At 43.9% G+C, this 18,934-nt stretch overlaps 1 protein-coding gene across 1 annotated transcript; it reads left to right on the top strand.

Moving 5' to 3' along the window:
• The first annotated feature begins 3,624 nt into the window (after window positions 1–3,624).
• On the top strand, window positions 3,625–18,926 carry PVALEF (parvalbumin like EF-hand containing). The gene is made up of 5 exons (XM_081850024.1): window positions 3,625–3,707; window positions 12,696–12,811; window positions 13,561–13,696; window positions 15,212–15,327; window positions 18,150–18,926. The coding sequence occupies exons 2-5, from the start codon at window positions 12,706–12,708 to the stop codon at window positions 18,194–18,196; spliced, it is 405 nt and encodes a 134-aa protein (XP_081706150.1). The 5' UTR covers window positions 3,625–3,707; window positions 12,696–12,705; the 3' UTR covers window positions 18,197–18,926.
• The last annotated feature ends 8 nt before the right edge of the window (window positions 18,927–18,934 follow it).

Raw genomic sequence — 18,934 nt, 5'->3', positions numbered from 1 at the left:
AGTATATCTATTTTCCAGGAACAGTTCCAGATTTACAAAAGCTGTCCCAGTTTCTGATTTGATCTTAGAAAGTCCCGTTTTTCCTTAGGATGTTCCTATTTTCATCGGAGAAATGTTGGAGGGTATGGAGTTATGCGACCCCCAAGCCAAGGAGATAAGTAACTATACCTTTAAAAGACATCTGAAGGCAGCCCTGTATAGGAAGTTTTTAAAAATGTTTAATGTTTTATTATGTTTTTATATATGTTGGAAGCTGCCCAGAGTATCTGGGGCAACCCTGTCAGATGGGTGGGAGACGAAGAAGAAGAAGAATCGGAAGAGGACATCCCTATTTCCATTGGATAAATCTTGTAGGGTATGCCACACAAAGCGCCCTATTCCTGCATAATAGTCATACATCAGTGGAACATATCCTTTCCAAATATTTTTTTTGGGGGTGTGTGTTGGGTTTTTGTTAAAATGCTTGAAGTTTAAACTGAACACTCAACAAATTACAAAGAAATTCCAAGGACAGGGACATACAGTGGTACCTCAGGTTAAGTACTTAATTCATTCCAGAGGTCTGTACTTAACCTGAAACTGTTCTTAACCTGAAGCACCACTTTAGCTAATGGGGCCTCCTGCTGCTGCTGCGCCACCGCCACACAATTTCTGTTCTCATCCTGAAGCAAAGTTCTTAACCTGAAGCACTATTTCTGGGTTAGCGGAGTCTGTAACCTGAAGCATAGGTAACCTGAAGCGTATGTAACCCGAGGTACCACTGTATCATAAACAGAATCTCCATATCATAAAAAGACTCTAAAAGATGTCTGTGAGACCCATGAACTGCATTCCACGTAGCAATCAAAATAGCCGTGAATATCCTAACTGCAGAAAGTAGAACAGGATGCAAAATAACTGTGCTCTAAGTGTCTTGACAATGCAATATCCCCAAAGAGAAATATTTCTTTTGAGAAATACACGGGGAGGTAAGGAAGAATAGGTAAGCCAATCTTTTAAGACTGGAGACACTGGGCCAGGAAACTAAGGGGAGGAGGCAAAGAAGTGATGGAGGATCTGAAAGGCATATATTGATTTTAACTAACCCACCTACAGATCTCTCAAGTTAATGTTAATCAGCCTCTAGAGAAGTTCAGCTTAAAATGAAGAGTTCTGCTTTGATCTAGCAATTCAGTGCCTGTAAAACTTAATCTTGCATATTCAAATTTCTAATAGCATAATTTAGTGAAAAATTCCCTTAACGATACTAACACTTGGTAACGTTTTTAGGTGAAACTGATCAGAGTAAAAAGTAAATTACCAAAATAGTAGTTAGGAGCCCTGAAAGAGCAGGGGGAGTTGATTTTTTTAAAGAAACAAAAACGTATACCCCAAATAATTCGCAAACTGCAGGGAAATAACCAACAGATTACTGTTATGGAAAATATATAATGAAATTAGTAATTATGATAATTGAAACCACCACGTAAACAATAATTCAATCGTAACAAATAATGAACACTTAGAATTTTGGATGTAATCCAGTATATTTGGCTGTTTTCCAAGGTGCAAGTATGAAATAGTAGAAGGGCCACTGATTAATTGTGAGAACCTAACCTCCAATTGTGATGTTTAGTTGAGGATAGGATAACAATATGGAGTGCTAACCTACTGAGTTTAATGGGTCTTACTGCTAAGTAAACAAGTATAGGAAGGTGGGCTAATCATCTTATGCTGGCAAAACTCAAAGTGGCACATCAGTGTATTGAAACTACAGCGGCACAGATTTATAACAATGGCATGCTAGTTTAAGTTCTGGCTTAGCAGCGGATGGCATGGAACTGCCTGAGTCCTAAGAACACCAGTTAATAAGAACCCCCAATATAACACATCCCATCTTAGACTTGTTTCAGAGCTTGCACTTCAACAGATCCAGGTTGCAGCAGATCCCACTCTGGTTATTGAACCAATTCATATATTTGCACTTCCTAGTTATAATGTTTATCTCCCCATTTCCAGCAGAAGCCTTACCCCATCTATGGGGCAATAGAACAGGGAATAAGTGATACATGGGGTTTGGGAGGCTGCTAGCGGACACATTAAATGATTCATGGGCTACATACCATTCTTCTGGGGAAAAAGAACTGTTTTGCCAGGGTTGCATCACAGCTGCTTTGTCAATAGAGTGGGCGTGACAGAGTGCAAGGCTAGGTTGGAGGAAGCACCTAGCCTGAATGGAATCTCTTGTCTCCTTTTACATAAGAGGCTCTAGCCCTGACAATGCAGTGACAGTCTCTGGCCCTGGTGTGCTGACCTTCCCATGACCCTGCAACAAAATGCATATAAAGGAGCTTCCTTGTAGTGGACTGAAGGGAACTTACAGAACAGGGAGGCTGCTGTGGCCAAAGGTGGCTTTAAGTGTAATGCAAAAAGAGAGAGAGTTGACAATCTCTAGTGGAGTAATGGGCTTGGCAGGGATCAAGAGCACTTGGGGTGTTTTTCCATTTTTGCCCATGACTTTCTCTAAGACCTTGAGTACTGAAGCACCAGTTCACACATGTGGATGCATCTCTAAGTATGTATCATCCATCAGTCAATGATTTTGTCAATCGAAGGTAAATATGTGAATTGCCTCTGCCAAAGGATATTGCATTTATAAGTTCTGTGGAAGTTCTGTACGTAGCATCTGATATGTGGTGGGTGTTGAATGTACATGTGAGAGGACTCATTCAAGGTCTCACTGGGTGGGTGCAAGAGGTGGACAGAAAACATCACCTATGATCCTCTACCCCAACTCAGAAAACAAGAATGCAACATAACCCTTTCTTAGACATTATTGCAGCTTCCATTTTTTAAAATGTTTGTTGCAGCTGTTTTTAACAAATTACTGCTACTGTACCTTATATACTCACTATTGTTTGGTGTAAGGTGGTGGAGGCCGTCATAGCACAGCAACAAGGGGCTCCCTGAGAGTGGTTTTTGTTGTTGCTGCTGCTGTGTGGTTTGCTTGTTTTGCCTCTTCACATTTAAAAAACAACAACATATTTTATTAATCTTTCAGATATATACAGGACCATAAGATTCAACAAGAAGGAAAACAATGCCCCCTAGCCCCTTCTGTAGTAGCCAACAATGAGTGCATCTAGCATGTCTATATGTTTTAAATTTTGTTTGATACTTTATAGTGTTAGCCATGTTGAGAAACTTTGGATGGAAAGGTGGGGTACACATTCATAAATGGGAGTTGCTAATTCAGTTAATGTGTTTCAAATTAAACTTGCTTTTGCTCTTATTTTAATCTGGGGGAAACGCCTCCCTACTCCTCTGAAAAGCTGGGAACAGGAACTGACAATATGGCAGAGCATGATCCTCGTCATTCCAGCCCATTTCATGGGAAAGGACTGGTTTCTGCTGCATAATGGTAAACTTGTTTGCCTGTTTGTTTGTTTGTTTGTTTGACTGGTGGGGAGCATACTCCGCAGATCTTCGCTTTGGCCAATATGATATCTGATGCCGAGCATCCAGTTGCCAGTGGCAATTGATAATACCATGCAACCCCGGAAGATGACCCATTGGCGTCTTGAAAGGGCCCAGGAGAATTGCAGGATGCATCTTGCCATAAATAGCAAAGCTGAGCAAAGGGACCTGGCCTTATAAAAGCCAGGGAGGTGGTTTTAGCTTTCCAAAAAGGAGCCTCCAAGACACAGCCTGAGGAAATTCTGCGGGAGGTAAGTGCTTGCTGTGGATATAGTCAATGCCTAGAGAGAGGCAAGCTAATGTATTAATATGGTAGTCAGAGGGAGGGGACAGTTAGAGAAAAACTGCTAAGTTTTTTCAAGAGCATTAAGAGTCACACTCAGAAAATCCCTGTGATTAGTGAAAGAGGGAAAGAATGGAAGTAGTGGAGGCAGTCAAAACAATCCAGTTCTGAGAGCTAGAATAGTTTGAGAGCTTAAGTAAACTGGTTAGGAATACTAGCTTTGTCGAAGGGATGTTCTATGAACCAAAAAGGTTGTTGGCATTTAATCAAATCAGTGACCCTGGCTCACATGGAACACCTGTGGTGCACAGCATAGGTCGGATGGCTATGGAAAACCAACACATTGAAAAGCTAACATCCCATGGTATTTCAGGCAACCACCGATTGAAAGTTGCAATAAAGGAATTGGTGGTGGTATTGCTGTGGAAAGGATAGCCAAGTTATATATTTAAAAAAGGTAAAGGCAGATGCATACTGATGTTTGCGTGTTTGTTTGTGAAGGAGGGGATTTTGAAAAGTGGGAGCCAGTTGGCTCTTCATGCTATACCCTGATTAATGGCGTACTGTGAATTAGGAGATGGCTCCTGGGTTGCTGTTCCTCTAGCATAAGAGTGGGATGCAACAGGCCGTGGACCTTGGTGTAGTGTTATGTCCGATATATATATTGTGGTTTGTTTTGCTCAGTTAAAGCTTGATTGGGAAGCCAAGAACAAACTTTGAATTCAGATGAGAAACCACAATCCATAGTTTGGATGTAGTGCCAAGTCAAGGGTCATTCTTTGTTGCTGCTGTTAGGGGAGGAGTAAAGCCATTAGCTATGTTGTTCAGTCCCTGCTCCTGCCAACCTAGCAGTTTAAAAGCACATCAAAGTGCAAGTAGATAAATAGGTACCGCTCCGGCGGTAAGGTAAACAGCGTTTCCATGCGCTACTCTGGTTTTGCCAGAAGTGGCTTAGTCATGCTGGCCACATGACCCGGAAGCTGTCTGCGGACAAACGCCGGCTCCCTCAGCCAGTAAAGCGAGATGAGCACGGCAACCCCCGAGTCATCCGCAACTGGATTTCATGGTCAGGGGAACTTTACCCTTTTTTACCTGTAATGTAAGCCATTAATGATGGCTAATGATGGCTAAATGTGACCCTTAAACAAGGCCTGCGTGTGTGATGCTTTGACTACACCCACATACTCAGGACTGGAGATGGAACAATCTGCCCATTTCAGATCTCTGTTTCTCCTTTTCCCAGTCTTGGATTCAGTTCTCCACATTTCTACAGCAACCTGCAAATTTTATTTTTAAAAGTCCTCATGAAAATTCTTCAACAATTTTGGGTGAATTTCTTCTGATAAACATGTTTGTATGCAGTTTTGACCAACCTACACATTTTTGCAGGCAATTCCTCCTACTACAAAGCATTTTTGTATGTTATCATTACCAATATATTCTTTTGTTTGCACGTTTGTCTCCAATCTCATACCCTCCAACATTTATCCGATGAAAACAGGAACATCCTAAGGAAAAGTGGGAAATTCTGGAATCAAATCAGAAACCGAGATGGCTTCTCTAAATCAGGAATGTCTCTGGAAAATAGGGACACTTGGAGGATCTGCAATCTATGGTTTTTTGTAAACATTGTTTGGTTGGAGAGCTTCATCACAAAATTCGAATAGGTTTTTGCTCCCCTGTGGGAGCACTTTAGAAAGTGCAAATCTGATAGATTCGGCTTTAAATGCAAACTGAATTGAATTACTCCCCCTTGCCTACTCAGGACTCCAATGCACAAGCCTGCTCTTGCTGCTACTACAACTTCTGTGCAGTTATTTGGTGCCAACAGTTTGCTAAGTGCAGCCTTTTAAATTAAGACATAGAATAAATTAGAGCCAGTGAGGGGGTGGAAAATGCAGTTTTATTTTTATGGGGGGAAGACATTTAAATGCTGTCTCTGAAAGAACTTGAGGAGAGATGATTTGCAAAATGTCAGTGTTGGAAAAGTCCAACTCTCAAACACTAGAGATAGTTAAGAAAATGTTTCGTGAAGGCAGAGGGCTTCAAAGATGCAAATAGACCAAGGGGCTGGTGGAACATCAAAGACACAAATACAGCAAGCCCCTTTTCTATTTTAGACAAGAGGGCCTCCATGTCATGCCACTTTTTGCAAATGACACTTGAGCCTTTAAATCCCAGAGGGGTAGTAAAATAAGAGGGTAGTCCAGACATGTCTCCAGAAGAGGTGAGAAAGTACAACGCCTACAGAGGGTCTCTCAGCATCCGGGAGTATCCATGGGCAATATTATGGAATGACACCTCCACAATGCCAGATGGCTTGGCAACCAGCACTAGTGAATATATTTTTGTCCAAATACTGGGATCACACCAGCATCCCCTTACCATGCCTTCACATGTCCAAATGGATTGCTTCACTATTCTGTTCTGTGAACAGCAAAACAGTCTCTGAGTTAGTTACCTCATATGAAAATGGCTGATCTTCCTGAATGCTCAAAAGTCATGGGAGAAGAACTGCCTTGTCCTTTCCTAAATAAACTCTTGGCAGGCAGAGTCTGACAAAACATGGGGAGTCCATTGGGAAAGCTGAGTTATTTAGACTGTGTGTGTAATCCTAGAACTAGTTCACATCACAAGACGTTGCCTTGCGAATATAAGAGTCCCTTAGAGGAGGCAATGGAAGGGTCAAGACGAGCACAAGAGGGGGAGCTTTCTTCAGAGTCCCAGCCAAGCCACAGAAATAAACAAGTCTCCCACTACAGTAATATGGAAGAGTGGGTGTCAGGATATATGTCGTAGAGTTTAAAGAGGAAAGTGTGGAGGACTAAGTGGGGTCAGGACAGGCCTTCAACTTGTTGTCACCCAAGTGAGGCAAGGAAGCAGAAAATCTTGAGGAGGTCTGAGGCCTACACAACTGGCTGCTAGGCAAGAATTTATCAATTGCACACTTATGTGTGTTTCCTAGAAGTTCAGGCTCATGAAGCACAATGCACTGCTTCCCTAGCTTCAGGAAAGGACTAAGTTTTGGTTTCAGCTGCATTCAGTTTCATCAGGAGAGTGCTAATACTAGGAAAGACGAGCTATGACAGAGCCTGTTGAAGGACAATAGTACAGGCAACTGTTCGTTTGCTCTGCTAATCTCCAGTTATATCACTGTCATGGAGCACTGCATTTTTTGGGGATTGGGACAGGTTAGGCACATAGCTGTCAACTTTCGGATTTGAAAATAAGGGATCAGCAGCCTCACCTGTCCCGGGGACAGTTTACGGGATATCTAAACATCCAGGATAGCAGCAGGAAGCAGCAGGAAACAGCACTGGAATAAAGGAATTTCCCACCAAAAAAAGGGAAGGTTGACAGCTACCGTTAGGCAATCTTTGCACGCAACAGGTTTCACACAGAGGCCCACCTTGGTGGGAAAGATTGTTAGGAAACAAAATGATCACATCAGGGTGTGGACACCTTAAGGTTCTTCACATGTCAGCACATGACTGATCTAGGCTTGCAACATTTCACCCCAATCTAGCCTGGTTGCCCTCTCAGGTCACTGATTTGCAGCCTTCTCACACCTGAAGCCACACTGTATGAAAGTCTATTTCTCATCCAGCTAAGAACAGGAACCCTCTAACACACTGCTCCAATCCTGTTTTTCAAGATGCTCACAGCTAGGTCTAGCTCCATTTGTGCCCTAGCAGTATTTTAAAAATCCCCACAGTATTTCACCAAAGTTGGATGATAGCTTTTACTTTGAAGAACTTGGTGGAATATATATGTAAAACAATTTCGACCCAATGAACTCCTAGGTCATATCAAACTCAGCGACCATGAGGCCACGCTAGGAGTGCAATTGGCAACTGGCGTTGGCACGGCTGATTTGCCTGCAGATGCATTCATCCAGAATATTAACTTCTCCTATGGGATGCAACAGTTCACTGTAGGTGTGAATTTGAAATGTGGCCTTGATTAAACCTTTGCAGCACGGGTCAGCAAAGGCAACATTCTTTCTCTACATTGAACAGAACTTAGTTGGGAACTAACATTCGTCTGCATATCTTTTACATAGTAGATCTTTCTATACTGCAACTCCCATCTTCTCTGAGCTACTGGCATTCTGGCTGGGGCTAAAGGGAGTTGGAGCCCACGTTGGCTACCCTTGATCTAACCCAAAAAGGAAAGCTCAGTGTTTTTCCTAATGCTTACAGCCTGCTTTATCCGATATGCTTTCGTGTATACCAAGTGACAGTGATTCTGGGATAGTGTTGCCAACTGGCAGCTCGTGAGCTGCATGCAATTTTATCTGCCCTCTGGAGAACCTGCCAGAGACGTGCCAGAATGCCCCCCCCCCCCCCGTTTCAGCTGGAAGAAGAATGGGTGCGGTGGGGAGCAGGGATTGCCTTTCTGCCTAGGCCTGCTTTCCTATCATGGGGTGCAAATGTTGCTTTTATAAGCTCCTGCATCACACCAGCCTATATTCTGCATAATCGAATGTCAACACTTCCACAGTCTACAGACAAACCTCACTCATCATTTCCTAATGGAGAAAAGACCACACCCTCAGGATCGGGCCCTCAGGTTTCCTTTTTCCTTGCTACTGAGAGTGGGAGCCAGCTTTGTCTTTCATCTCCTTTTTTTTTTAAAAAAGTACCACCAGCCTCCCTTTTTGATCCACTCATGTTCCTTTGTAATCCAGCATTTTGCAGTGGCGTTCTGTTGTTGTTGTTAAATGAAGTGTGCACTGCAGAGTTTAGGAAGTGAGGGTGACTCACCCAGGAGTTAAGCTTGTCTAGCAGACGCTTGGCTGCCAGCGAGGGGGAAAGAGCCAAAGAGGCTGAGCCCAGTCAGCTTGATTGGCAAGATGAGCAGCTAGCTCAGTGCAACAGGATTTACTGGAATTTGAAATCTGCCTGTGGTTTTAGCAGGCAATTGAAAGCTTCCTTCCCTTGGATTAAACGGGAGATAATCTCGGTAAATAGCATGACTCCACCATGTGGGGCTGAATCCAGACACACACGCATGACTATATCACCCAAGATTCACCTCTGTGAAGGCAAAGGGATTCAGAGATGGAGGGAAGATGCTACACGGCCCTCTTCCTGCAAGGCAGTATGAACCAGTAGACATAGTGGCTTGCCTCAAGAGTGGAGGAGCAATTCTGAATGAGTTCCTAAAGATGTTGTCTAGCACAAGCCTTGAGGCAATTAATGGCAATCCTTAATCATCCCTGGCATATGCTCATCCAGACTTTCCATCAAAGCTGACAATGACAGCAATCACTCAACTCCTCTAAATGATGCATTCAGTTGCCTGTTTGTTCTTCCCCACAGAAGCAGCCTTTCCTGAATATTCTACAGAATATCCATGCAGCTGCAAATTAATCCGGAGGCTCTTTCCCCTTCTCTGTGTGGCAGTGAATAACATCTCTCTTTTAATAATCATGCAATCTACATATGCTCCATTGTCCCTATTTACCAGGGAAAGTACTGGTAGGGTGTTGGGGGGGGGGGCAGCAGAGTTGCATCTTTCCCTAGTAAATTTATGTTCTCTTCGGCCTTGGATGGATTTTGGGTGTGTGTGCCCTTTTAAAAAGCTAGTCAATGTGTACATTATTAAAATTATGATTCTTCAGGGTTCAGCCCCTCTCCCACAGAATCTAGAAGCCATATATCTTAGGAGGAACAAAAAAAATAATATAAAACAACTGCTCATGGCATCTCCTCAGCAGGGCTGACCTTAGGAATTTTGTAGCCTAAGGACAAAATGGCGCCTCCCACATCCCATGTACGAAAGTCGAAGAAGCGGGCAGTTGACAAATACTTCAGCAGGGGTGATGAGACAGAGTTTGACCACTGCCCTTGAGGGCAGTAGACTAGCTTAACGAGTGCAAGCCTAGCCATGTGTTGGCCACAGCTCTGTCAACGCTCCACCCACAGCATCTGCTGCCTGAGGCAGTAGCCTTACTCTGCCAAATGACAGGGCTGGCCCTGTCTCTCTCAGTTACAGGGTGGCTGTGTGTTCTTCCTCATGGGGACAGTCCCCTTTTTAAAGGAGTACTATATTTGAAGGGCTGTCCCATCCAAATCCAATTCAAAGATAAAGAAGGGAGAGCAAGATAGAACTGGACTGCAGACTGAGCAAGCACATAGGCCACCCCTCACAGTCTTCACCTCTATAGTGACATATATTGTGTTTCTATTTAAATTGTGGTGATTATTCCTAGCTTTGGACCTATATCAGTTCATGCAAATTTTATGCAAGTAAGTGTCCTCTTTTTTGGTGATGCATTTTCCTTTTTTCCGTGATGCACAGGTGGCCACCCTTCCTTAGCTGTAGGGTGATCCTGGCTTCAAAACTTAAGTGTCCACAGTTGGGCCTGGTGAGCATTTAAGGTCCCCAACCCTAATCTGCAGGTTGTCATCAGATTGTATTTTATTCTGATCCTGATTTGATTTTAGGAGATATTTTAATTGATTGTCTGATTTTATGTTAATGTGTTAAACATTTGATGTTAGCCGCTCTGAGTCTGGTTTTGGCCAGGGAGGGCGGGGTATAAATTATTATTATTATTATTACTATTATTATTATTATTATTATTATTATTAACAACATACAGTGGTACCTCAGGTTAAGTACTTAATTCATTCCGGAGGTCCGTGCTTAACCTGAAACTGTTCCTAACCTGAAGCACTACTTTAGCTAATGGGCTTCCCGCTGCTGCTGTGCCGCCAGTATCAACCCAAGATACTATTTCTGGGTTAGGGGAGTCTGTAACCTGAAGCATATGTAACCTGAAGCATATGTAACCCGAGGTACCACTGTACTAGCAAGGATGGCCCACCCATGAGACAAGGTGAGGCGACTGCCTCAGGTGGCAGGATCCACAGGGACAACATATCTGGCCTCCAAGGAATGCACTATCTGGTGCTGGTGCTGCTGCAGTCGCAGTCACAGCAATGGCTGCGGCACACTCCTTGGAGACCAGATCTGACTCTTCCTCAGCAGCCCCCTCTTGCCACCTCTACAGCAACCTCTTGGCAAATAAGGAGGCATTGCTGGTCTCCTCCCACCCCTAGAGAAGCAATAGTGGAGGCTGCCTTCTGGGGTGGAGCTGCACCCTCCTGGTGTGATTTAGGGCAGGCACCTTTCCCAACCGCAATTGGCCTTTGATTCCCACTTCAGCCATCTGATTTGACCCCCCTCCCTTTGTTCCTGATGCACTTCTTCCTTCACCCCTTCTTCCCATTTTGTGGTTTGCCTCAGGTGCCAAAACGTATTGGGCTGACCCTGCATGCTAGCAAGCTGAATGCTGACTCGGCCATTAATTTGTACGTCATCCCCCACTCATGTGCGAGATGAGCTACAAGCCTTTAAGAAACAACTGTGTTCTGCATGACCATTCATGCCTTTATTTGTCTGTTCACCACCGTATTAATTTTAGAAAGGAAACAGTGCAAAATTACTCTGGGGATTGCTGGTGGGGGAGAGACTTATTGGTAACATAATAATGTCGGGTGGGGGGGAGGAATCAGTGCATTGCATAGTTGGCTTTCTTGTAAAGTTGCAGAACTTTTACAAAAAATAATAATCAAGGAGTTTGACAGAGCAGAGGAAAGGAAAGACACAACTGGGCAGAATGCCAAGAGAGTGTTGCTCTTGAAAAAAAAACATTATGTCTTCCTTCACCCTCAACAAAGGGTGTGAGTGGAGGAAGATGAGTCTTGGCTTTTGCACACAAGAGGAAATCGAATTGCCCTTGGGCCCTGCTGTTCACCAGTCCCACCCCTCATTTCTGAACCAGATAACCCTGCAACAACTCTAAATTAGTATACATAGTTGGTTCCATTGTAAGATTGAACATCCTAAAAAGTATTCTTAAGTTTTATGTTGTTGTTGTTGTTGTTTTTAAAAAAACCACTTTATGATAGCTTTACTGGTTAACTTGTTTCAGAAGCGAATGCAAGACAGACTTCCGTGGAGTAAATAAAAATACAGTGGTACCTCGGGTTAAGAACTTAATTCGTTCCGGAGGTCCGTTCTTAACCTGAAACTGTTCTTAACCTGAAGCACCACTTTAGCTAATGGAGCCTCCCGCTGCCGCTGCACAATTTCTGTTCTCATCCTGAAGCAAAGTTCTTAACCCGAGGTACTATTTCTGGGTTAGCGGAGTCTGTAACCTGAAGTGTCTGTAACCTGAAGCATCTGTAACCTGAAGCGTCTGTAACCTGAAGTGTCTGTAACCCGAGTTACCATTGTAGTATATAGAGAGGAGCAAAGGAAGCAGCCTTATTCTGAGTAGGACAATCGGGCCATCTAGCTCAGGCCTGCAATTGGCAATGACTCCCCAGAATTTCAGACAGAAGACTCTCCCAGTCCTACTTGGATATGGCGTGGATTGGAACACTGAGCCATGGGCCTTCCTCGAGGAAAAGACCAAGGAAGAGTACAAGAGACCAGCGGTGGCGGCAGTACAAATCACAAAGCACCTAGTTTAATTGTCTCACCCACCATGAGGAGAAGGAGTCACTCTGGTCCTCAGTTCCCTCGCCCCACCTGCAATAATGCTGACTTATCTTGCAGGGTTATTGCAAGGAACAGCAACTCAGTAATGCACATGAAGTGCTTTGAACATTTGAAAGTACCGTACAAGTATTAAGCATGCTCATCTTATAGGGCTGTCGTAAGGATTGCAGAGATATTTATGTGAAGCACTTTCCACAGTGGAATGTGCTTCATAAACACTGCTTTGAAGGAGTTCCTAAGATTCACCTGCTGCTTTTGAGTTGCTGGGATTTGTTTGGCTTCTTCCTCTTCTCTACCTGCCCCCCCTTCTCTGCAGAGAAGTTGCTTGGAGGAGGTTGTGATGAGACAAGGGGGAACACTCAAGTCAGACTAGCGTTGCTGATGCGTTATGTGCGATACAACTGCATCATCTTACATCCGCACTCCATTTCTTTTGTAGCAACAACGGTATGGCGGACGATTTTACTTGCCAAGTCAAGAAGATGGCCTTGGCCATGGGGGCATCCCTGTCTGACAAGGATATTGACCTGCTGCCTTCAGACATGAGGCATCATGGTAAGGAACAGATTATGGGTGCAAGCCACGGTGCACATCTGCAACAGATGTTTAGATTAGCTCATCTGGAGCAACAAGCGCTCCTCAGTCCCTTACACTGATCTTCAAACACATAACCCAAAGGTTGCATACAGTCCTTCCCCGGATTTTTCTGTGCCCCCCCCAATTATTTCAAAATATATATATTGACTGTTCCCATAGGCCACCCAATGTGATAGATTTTTAAAAATATTGTGTGTGCCTATACCTCTCTCGTAGGTACCTCACTATGATGCTGAATGGCTTTTGTAACCCTCCAGATCCCCAAAATGTGTCTCTTTTAATTGGCCACACCCACCTTCTCACTTCAGCCATGCCCACCTTGACACATGGTCCTCAGAGGTCAGTGCAGCCTTTGGCCTGAAAAAGATTAGAATAACACTCCTCACAAACCTGAACTCAAAGGGTGGCCAACGGATTAATGAGTATAACAGGGGATTAACTAATCTACAAGAGATCATCATTAGCATGAACCATACTTCTAAATATATGTAGGTTCAGTGTGTACAGGTTATTTTCCTTTTATTTGCTCCTGGCTCAAGCTGCCACCCAAGAAAACTTGGGGCCCCATTTTGGAGGTCTGGGTAGCTGCGCCTTGTATGGGAAGTCAGAGCTTGCTCACCTCACTTCTGTAAAGTCCTTCAGCCCCCAAAATCCACCTCACCGTAACAAAGCAGTTTTTGAATTAAAAGCCACCCAATCTGTTGCAGCTTCATTCAACTACGCCAAGTTCTTTGAATATATGCGGCAGTTTCTGACATCAGACGACCGGGAGATACACTTGCGAAAGGCCTTCCAAGTGCTTGACAAGGACGGGAGTGGATTCATTGAGTGGAATGAAATAAAGTAAGAAACCTCTGATGTGAAGTGTTGTCAAGTGCCAGGAGGAGTCAACCTGGGACGACACCCAACATTGGTCAAACCGAGAGTATATTGAAATCAATGTGCTTAACTTTATTGATTTCAATGGGTCTGCTCAGTGTATGACAAGCATTGGGTATCACCCATTCATTCATTCTTCTTACAACACAGAAGAATTTCTACATACACATAATTTTTGGAAGGTTATTTAATCTCTATGGATTACCTTTTTTCAGACTCGAAGCTAAAAAGGATCTCAGGTAGCTGGGCTTGCCTGAGACCTTTAAGTGTTGGTTTGGGAACCAAATGCCCCTCAGTTGCCAGGATTAGGGCTGGGCAATATCTGGTTTTCGACATTGTGATCTATCACCAGCTAAACATCAAAATATACCAGTATATCACAATGTGTGAAATAAGGATGGAGCTATGTAGAGGCATTGGTGGGCTGCACAGTTTTCCCCACATTGTGATTTTTGCATAGCACATGTGTGCGCACACACACACACACACACACACACCGTGATTTGTGATATATTGCCAGGTCAAAAATTATGAAACCAATATCACAATACAGGCTTCAAACCAATTTTGAACGATCTATCGCCCAGCCTTAGCCAGGATAGATATGCGAAATGATGAGACCCAGCACTGAAAAAATACATATTTGTGACCAATGCTTTCCCATAGGTTACACTCCTTTTGGCACACTTTTGGGTGTCAAATTACCCTCCCTGTGGCAACCCACCTGCTGCTTGTCTGTCATTTTTCTTGGACTCAAGAGGGCCAGTTCTGTTCAGAGAGAACTGGGATATGTTACCTGGTCAATCCTCACCCCATGTGTTTGGATGACAAAATGCAGGAGAGCCCTGTCTGAAATCATTATTGCAGAAAACGTTTGGGCTCGCTACTCTTCTCATCCTGGCATGTCAGGCTGCACTGCCAAAACCCACTACTATCTATAATAATGACAAACTCTGTTCTCTATTGCACTTGATAACCTTGGCTAAGACGATTAAGACACATCCTGCATGCTTAACTATAGGCATCCAGGTCTGTCAGCAATTCAGTTTCCCCCTCTCCCCCTTTCTTTTCTTGCTGCAATCCTGTATCCCAAAGCAGGAGAAAAGAGATGTCCCAGAAGAGCAGATGTCTCTGCTACATGAGATGTGGAAAAACAAGCCTACTGTATAGCCTGGAACAGGAAAAGGGAACCTGTGGCCGAACGACTGGTGTTGGGACAACAGCTCACATCATCCCTTACCATTAGTTATGGGGCTGATGGAGCCCCAAGTTCCCCATCCCTGAGCTAGAATATCTTGCAAAACAAGACGCTCCAATTCATAGAACCTTAGATTTGTAGCCCTGGAAGAGATCCCAAGGGTTATCTGGTCCAACCCCCTGCAATGCATTTGTGATACTGGCTCTGCTACTGACTGAAGAGTAATCGCAGAACCACATGCTTCCACTCTCTGAGGCTCAGCTTTTCCCTCCTGCCCTTAGGTACATCTTACAAACAGTGCCCAGCAATATGCCAGTGGTGCCCTTATCAGATGAAGAGGCTGAAGCCATTATCCAAGCAGCTGACACAGATGGGGATGGCCGGATTGATTTTGAAGGTGGGCAGAGAATGTATCATGGCAGTGATGGTGGCATCTCTGGGGTATACAGCACTGGGGGCTCAGAAGCAGAGGGCGCCTAGTCCTATTTAGAACTGGATGGGTCTACCTGCCCAGTTCCCTGTATCCAATACTGTAAGGGGAAAGGCATGTAAGCCTAAGCAAATGCAAAATGTGGCAGAAGAGCTCCTGCTGAGATTCGATCACCACATCTGGAGCTGATCCGAAGGACATCACTAGAACCAGGTACTCAGAAGATAATCGTGGCAAAGTTATGTAAACTGCCAGGGAATACTGTTGGGACAAGTGGCCCTGGAACAGGTGGGAAGTGAGAAGCCTAGAAATAGGCAGGCAGTGTTCGTTTTGGATTGCCTTTTGTTGATTGTTGTGTAGTGTCTTGTTTTGTACTTGTTTTGTTTTTAAAACTAATAAAGCATTTTTAAAAAGAGTGTTAGAAAAGCCTAGACTGTGGCCACTTTTGATGGGCACTTTGGTAAGCAATAAAGGTCAAATACATTGCCTGTCTCCCAACCATTACCCCCAAATCCCCTATGCTAGCCTTTTTACATCTCCTAGGCTAGGGCTTACCCACACTTACCTTTTACCCTGCTCTTTCCAGGTCTGCGCTTTAGTGCTCAGTGTCAATTCAGGTTTTCCATGGATTGATATTTGCTCCGATTGAGCTTTAAAGAGCAGGTTTTTGCAGGGAAAGCTCCAGAGCAAAAAGAAAAAAAAGGGTGGGTGGGTGGGTGTGTGCTCAGACATGGAGCTTTAAATAGCAGACCATGCCAGGAAGGAGAAGAAGAATGGTAAGCAGAGATAAATAAGCCCCTAGTTTGGGCACTTCCGGGTTGGCGCCATCGCCGAATGGCGGACTCCCTCCGAGCTTCGGAGGGAGCCTGCTCGGCAGGGGCTGGGTCCTACCGCGCCGGCGACGCGGGGACCCTCAAAAACCATGGGCGCTGAAACCCATGGACATGGTGACTCGGCTGGCACCTTTTGAGCCCCCCCCCCCGACCCGCGAAGGAGCCTTTTTAAAGGCTGCGGAACGGGTGACGGGGGGGTGTGTGCTTTGAGTCCTCCGCTTCCCCTGCCGAGCGAAGCCGCATGCCATTCAACGGAGAGCGCTGACTTCTTCTATTGGAAATTTGGACTTAAAAGCATAACCCGTGAGTAATCGGAATTTGGATTAAAAAAGGCGAGAAATTTTTAAAGAATTTGGAACGAGCGGGGGAGGCATAAAAAGGAAGTCAGCCCCCCCCCTGTTGTAGAGGAGCTAAAGTAAAGGACTTAATATCTAAGATTGAACGCAACCCTATTTTGATAAAGTTATGAAATTTCGCGATGGAAAACTATAAGATTGAGCTGGAGGAGAAAAGTGGAATTTAATCAAAAAGCAACCCCCCCCCCGCCCCGGAACCTGGGAGCGTTTTAGTTAGAGCGCCGGGAGAAGACAAGGAGAGGTTTTGACAGCTGTCAAAGAGCTGTCAAAGCAGAAGAACAAAAATGAGAACTTTGTTACGAGGACTTTGCCGGTTATATTTGTTACAAATTGGATACAAAATGTTTAAAACAAGGAATAATAAGTTACTTTGACTGGTGGACGTGACCTGGAAGGGAACTGAGTTACTACAATCCACCTAGAGGAGCCGAGGGATATTACAAGTTGTTGACATCGAATTTGACAGAACTTTTTATCTCCTGGGAAACTGCAGAAATGGAACACTATTTTGGCTACAGAGGTTTACACACTATAGTAGACAATAGACTTATCTATTGAAAAATGGAAGGGACTTGGCATCATGTTTCGTTCCTGAATAACAGAGCCTCTGCAGCGGAATTTAGAAGCTTTTGGAATTAGAACATTTGTGCAGGAAAACAGGAAAAGAAAGAGGAGAGAGATTAACAAGAACAACAAGAATAATAAGAATTGGACAAAGTTGGAAGTGGGAGCATTTGGGACATCCAGATTTGAAAGGTTTAAGAAATAAAATTGGAGTTTTTACTCCCAAGTATATAAAAATCTGGATGGAAAAAATGGGCCTTTTTGAGATAGACTCCTTCCAAGATTGGACATTTAAAATTAAAAAAGACTGGTAAAGGACTATGGTTTAAATAAATGTGGGAGCTCCAGGAAGACATCAGATGTTGATTAATATGGGGAACGCAACCAGGAAAAGGGGGAGGGAAATTTGGAATCCAAAGGGTGTAAAATCATATTTTATTTTATTATATTTTAATCTATTATGTATATTAAAGGGGGGAACGCGCGGAAGGGAATAGGTCGATCTTAGGAGATGGGAAAATATTTTTAAATTGGGTTAATGATAATAAGGTTAAAATTTGGGATAATAAATTGCTGATTTTATTTGTAAGAATTGGAATATAAGAGGGGGAGGGAAGGGGAAGTCCTGGAAAGATGTTACGGAAAATAAGATCTTAAATTTGGATGTTTTGTTTTTTTAGATTGTTATAATTGGAAACTCTTAATAAATATTATTAAAAAAAAAAAAAAATAAGCCCCTAGTTTGAGTTTCCCCTCAAGTGATGTCTGCTCACCAACACTGAACTAGTTAATCAATCAATTCAATTTATATCCTGCCCTTTCTCCTAGAGGGGCCCAGGGCATTAATAATAATCAGCTGCTCATGCAGTTGGACTCTGTCTGTAGAACTGGTGGTGGTCCCCAACATTTATGAACTGGCTTATTAATACTTTTTTTTTTTAATGGGAAGGCAAAAAGTTAACGAATAACTGCCTTAAATGCAGCCCCCATCTCAGACACTAAACCTACCTACTTCATCTGCCTGTTTCTATTGCAGAGTTTTCCGATATGGTCACAAAGGAAAAGGTTCCAAAGAAAAAGTAGAAAAGACCAAGAAGAACGGCCTCCCGTTTCCCTACGCAAGAATGCTGTGCTGGGGGTGGGATGATGGAACTTACCTGTCTATGATCATGTTGCACTTTTTGAAAGATCTCTCCTTATTATTAATATTTTTGCAGGGTGCAGTGGGTAGGTGCGTGGGGAATCTGCAGCTTACTGTCAGGGTGTGCTGAGAGAGGCCTCTCTCTCCAAACTGGAAAACCAGCCTGTTAGTCACAAAATGCTACCCAGCCCTTGAATAGGTTTCTTTCCAGGCCCAGGCTACCTGCCCCAGAGCGATTATATCTCACCTGGCCCGGCAGTGGCAGACTCCAACTATGGTGGCGGAGCGAGACCAGCTCTCCAAACTCTTAAAGGGTATTATGGTTAAGAGGCACGTGCTTCCTCCTTTGTCGCAATCCATCCTTTGGTCTGTGTTCATCAAATTTAGCTTTGGCCTAGCTGCTCCCCACTTTGCCTGGTAGTAGACTGACTGCTTTTGGTGAGGAAAGGAGAACGGTTTGCCTGCGTTTTTGGACAACAGGACTGAAAGCGAACCGGAAATGCTTGCGCGTGTTTCGCAGCCTGCCCAAAACCTGACGCGATATTTTCTCTCCCCGGACCTTCCTGCTAGCTTCCCAGTTAGGAACCATTAAGAGCCTAGTGGGTTTTGCGCCAAAGGAAAATGCTACTTTTGTCCTTTCCTGTCCAAGGCAAATAAAAGCCTTCTGTTTTAGCTCAGCG

Source organism: Podarcis erhardii (assembly GCF_964252035.2).
Source record: "Podarcis erhardii genome assembly, chromosome: 2".
Lineage (NCBI taxonomy): Eukaryota > Metazoa > Chordata > Lepidosauria > Squamata > Lacertidae > Podarcis > Podarcis erhardii.
Note: the sequence above shows the minus strand (reverse complement) of the source record. Positions and strands in the feature narration are given on the sequence as shown.

Excerpts from the sequence above, each read along its gene's own strand:
- PVALEF (XM_081850024.1), top strand. The coding sequence starts at position 12,706 with ATGGCGGACGATTTTACTTGCCAAGTCAAGAAGATGGCCTTGGCCATG. Across the intron at positions 12,812-13,560 it reads TTCAGACATGAGGCATCATG|CTTCATTCAACTACGCCAAG; the intron begins GTAAGGAACAGA and ends AATCTGTTGCAG. Across the intron at positions 15,328-18,149 it reads TGGCCGGATTGATTTTGAAG|AGTTTTCCGATATGGTCACA; the intron begins GTGGGCAGAGAA and ends TTTCTATTGCAG.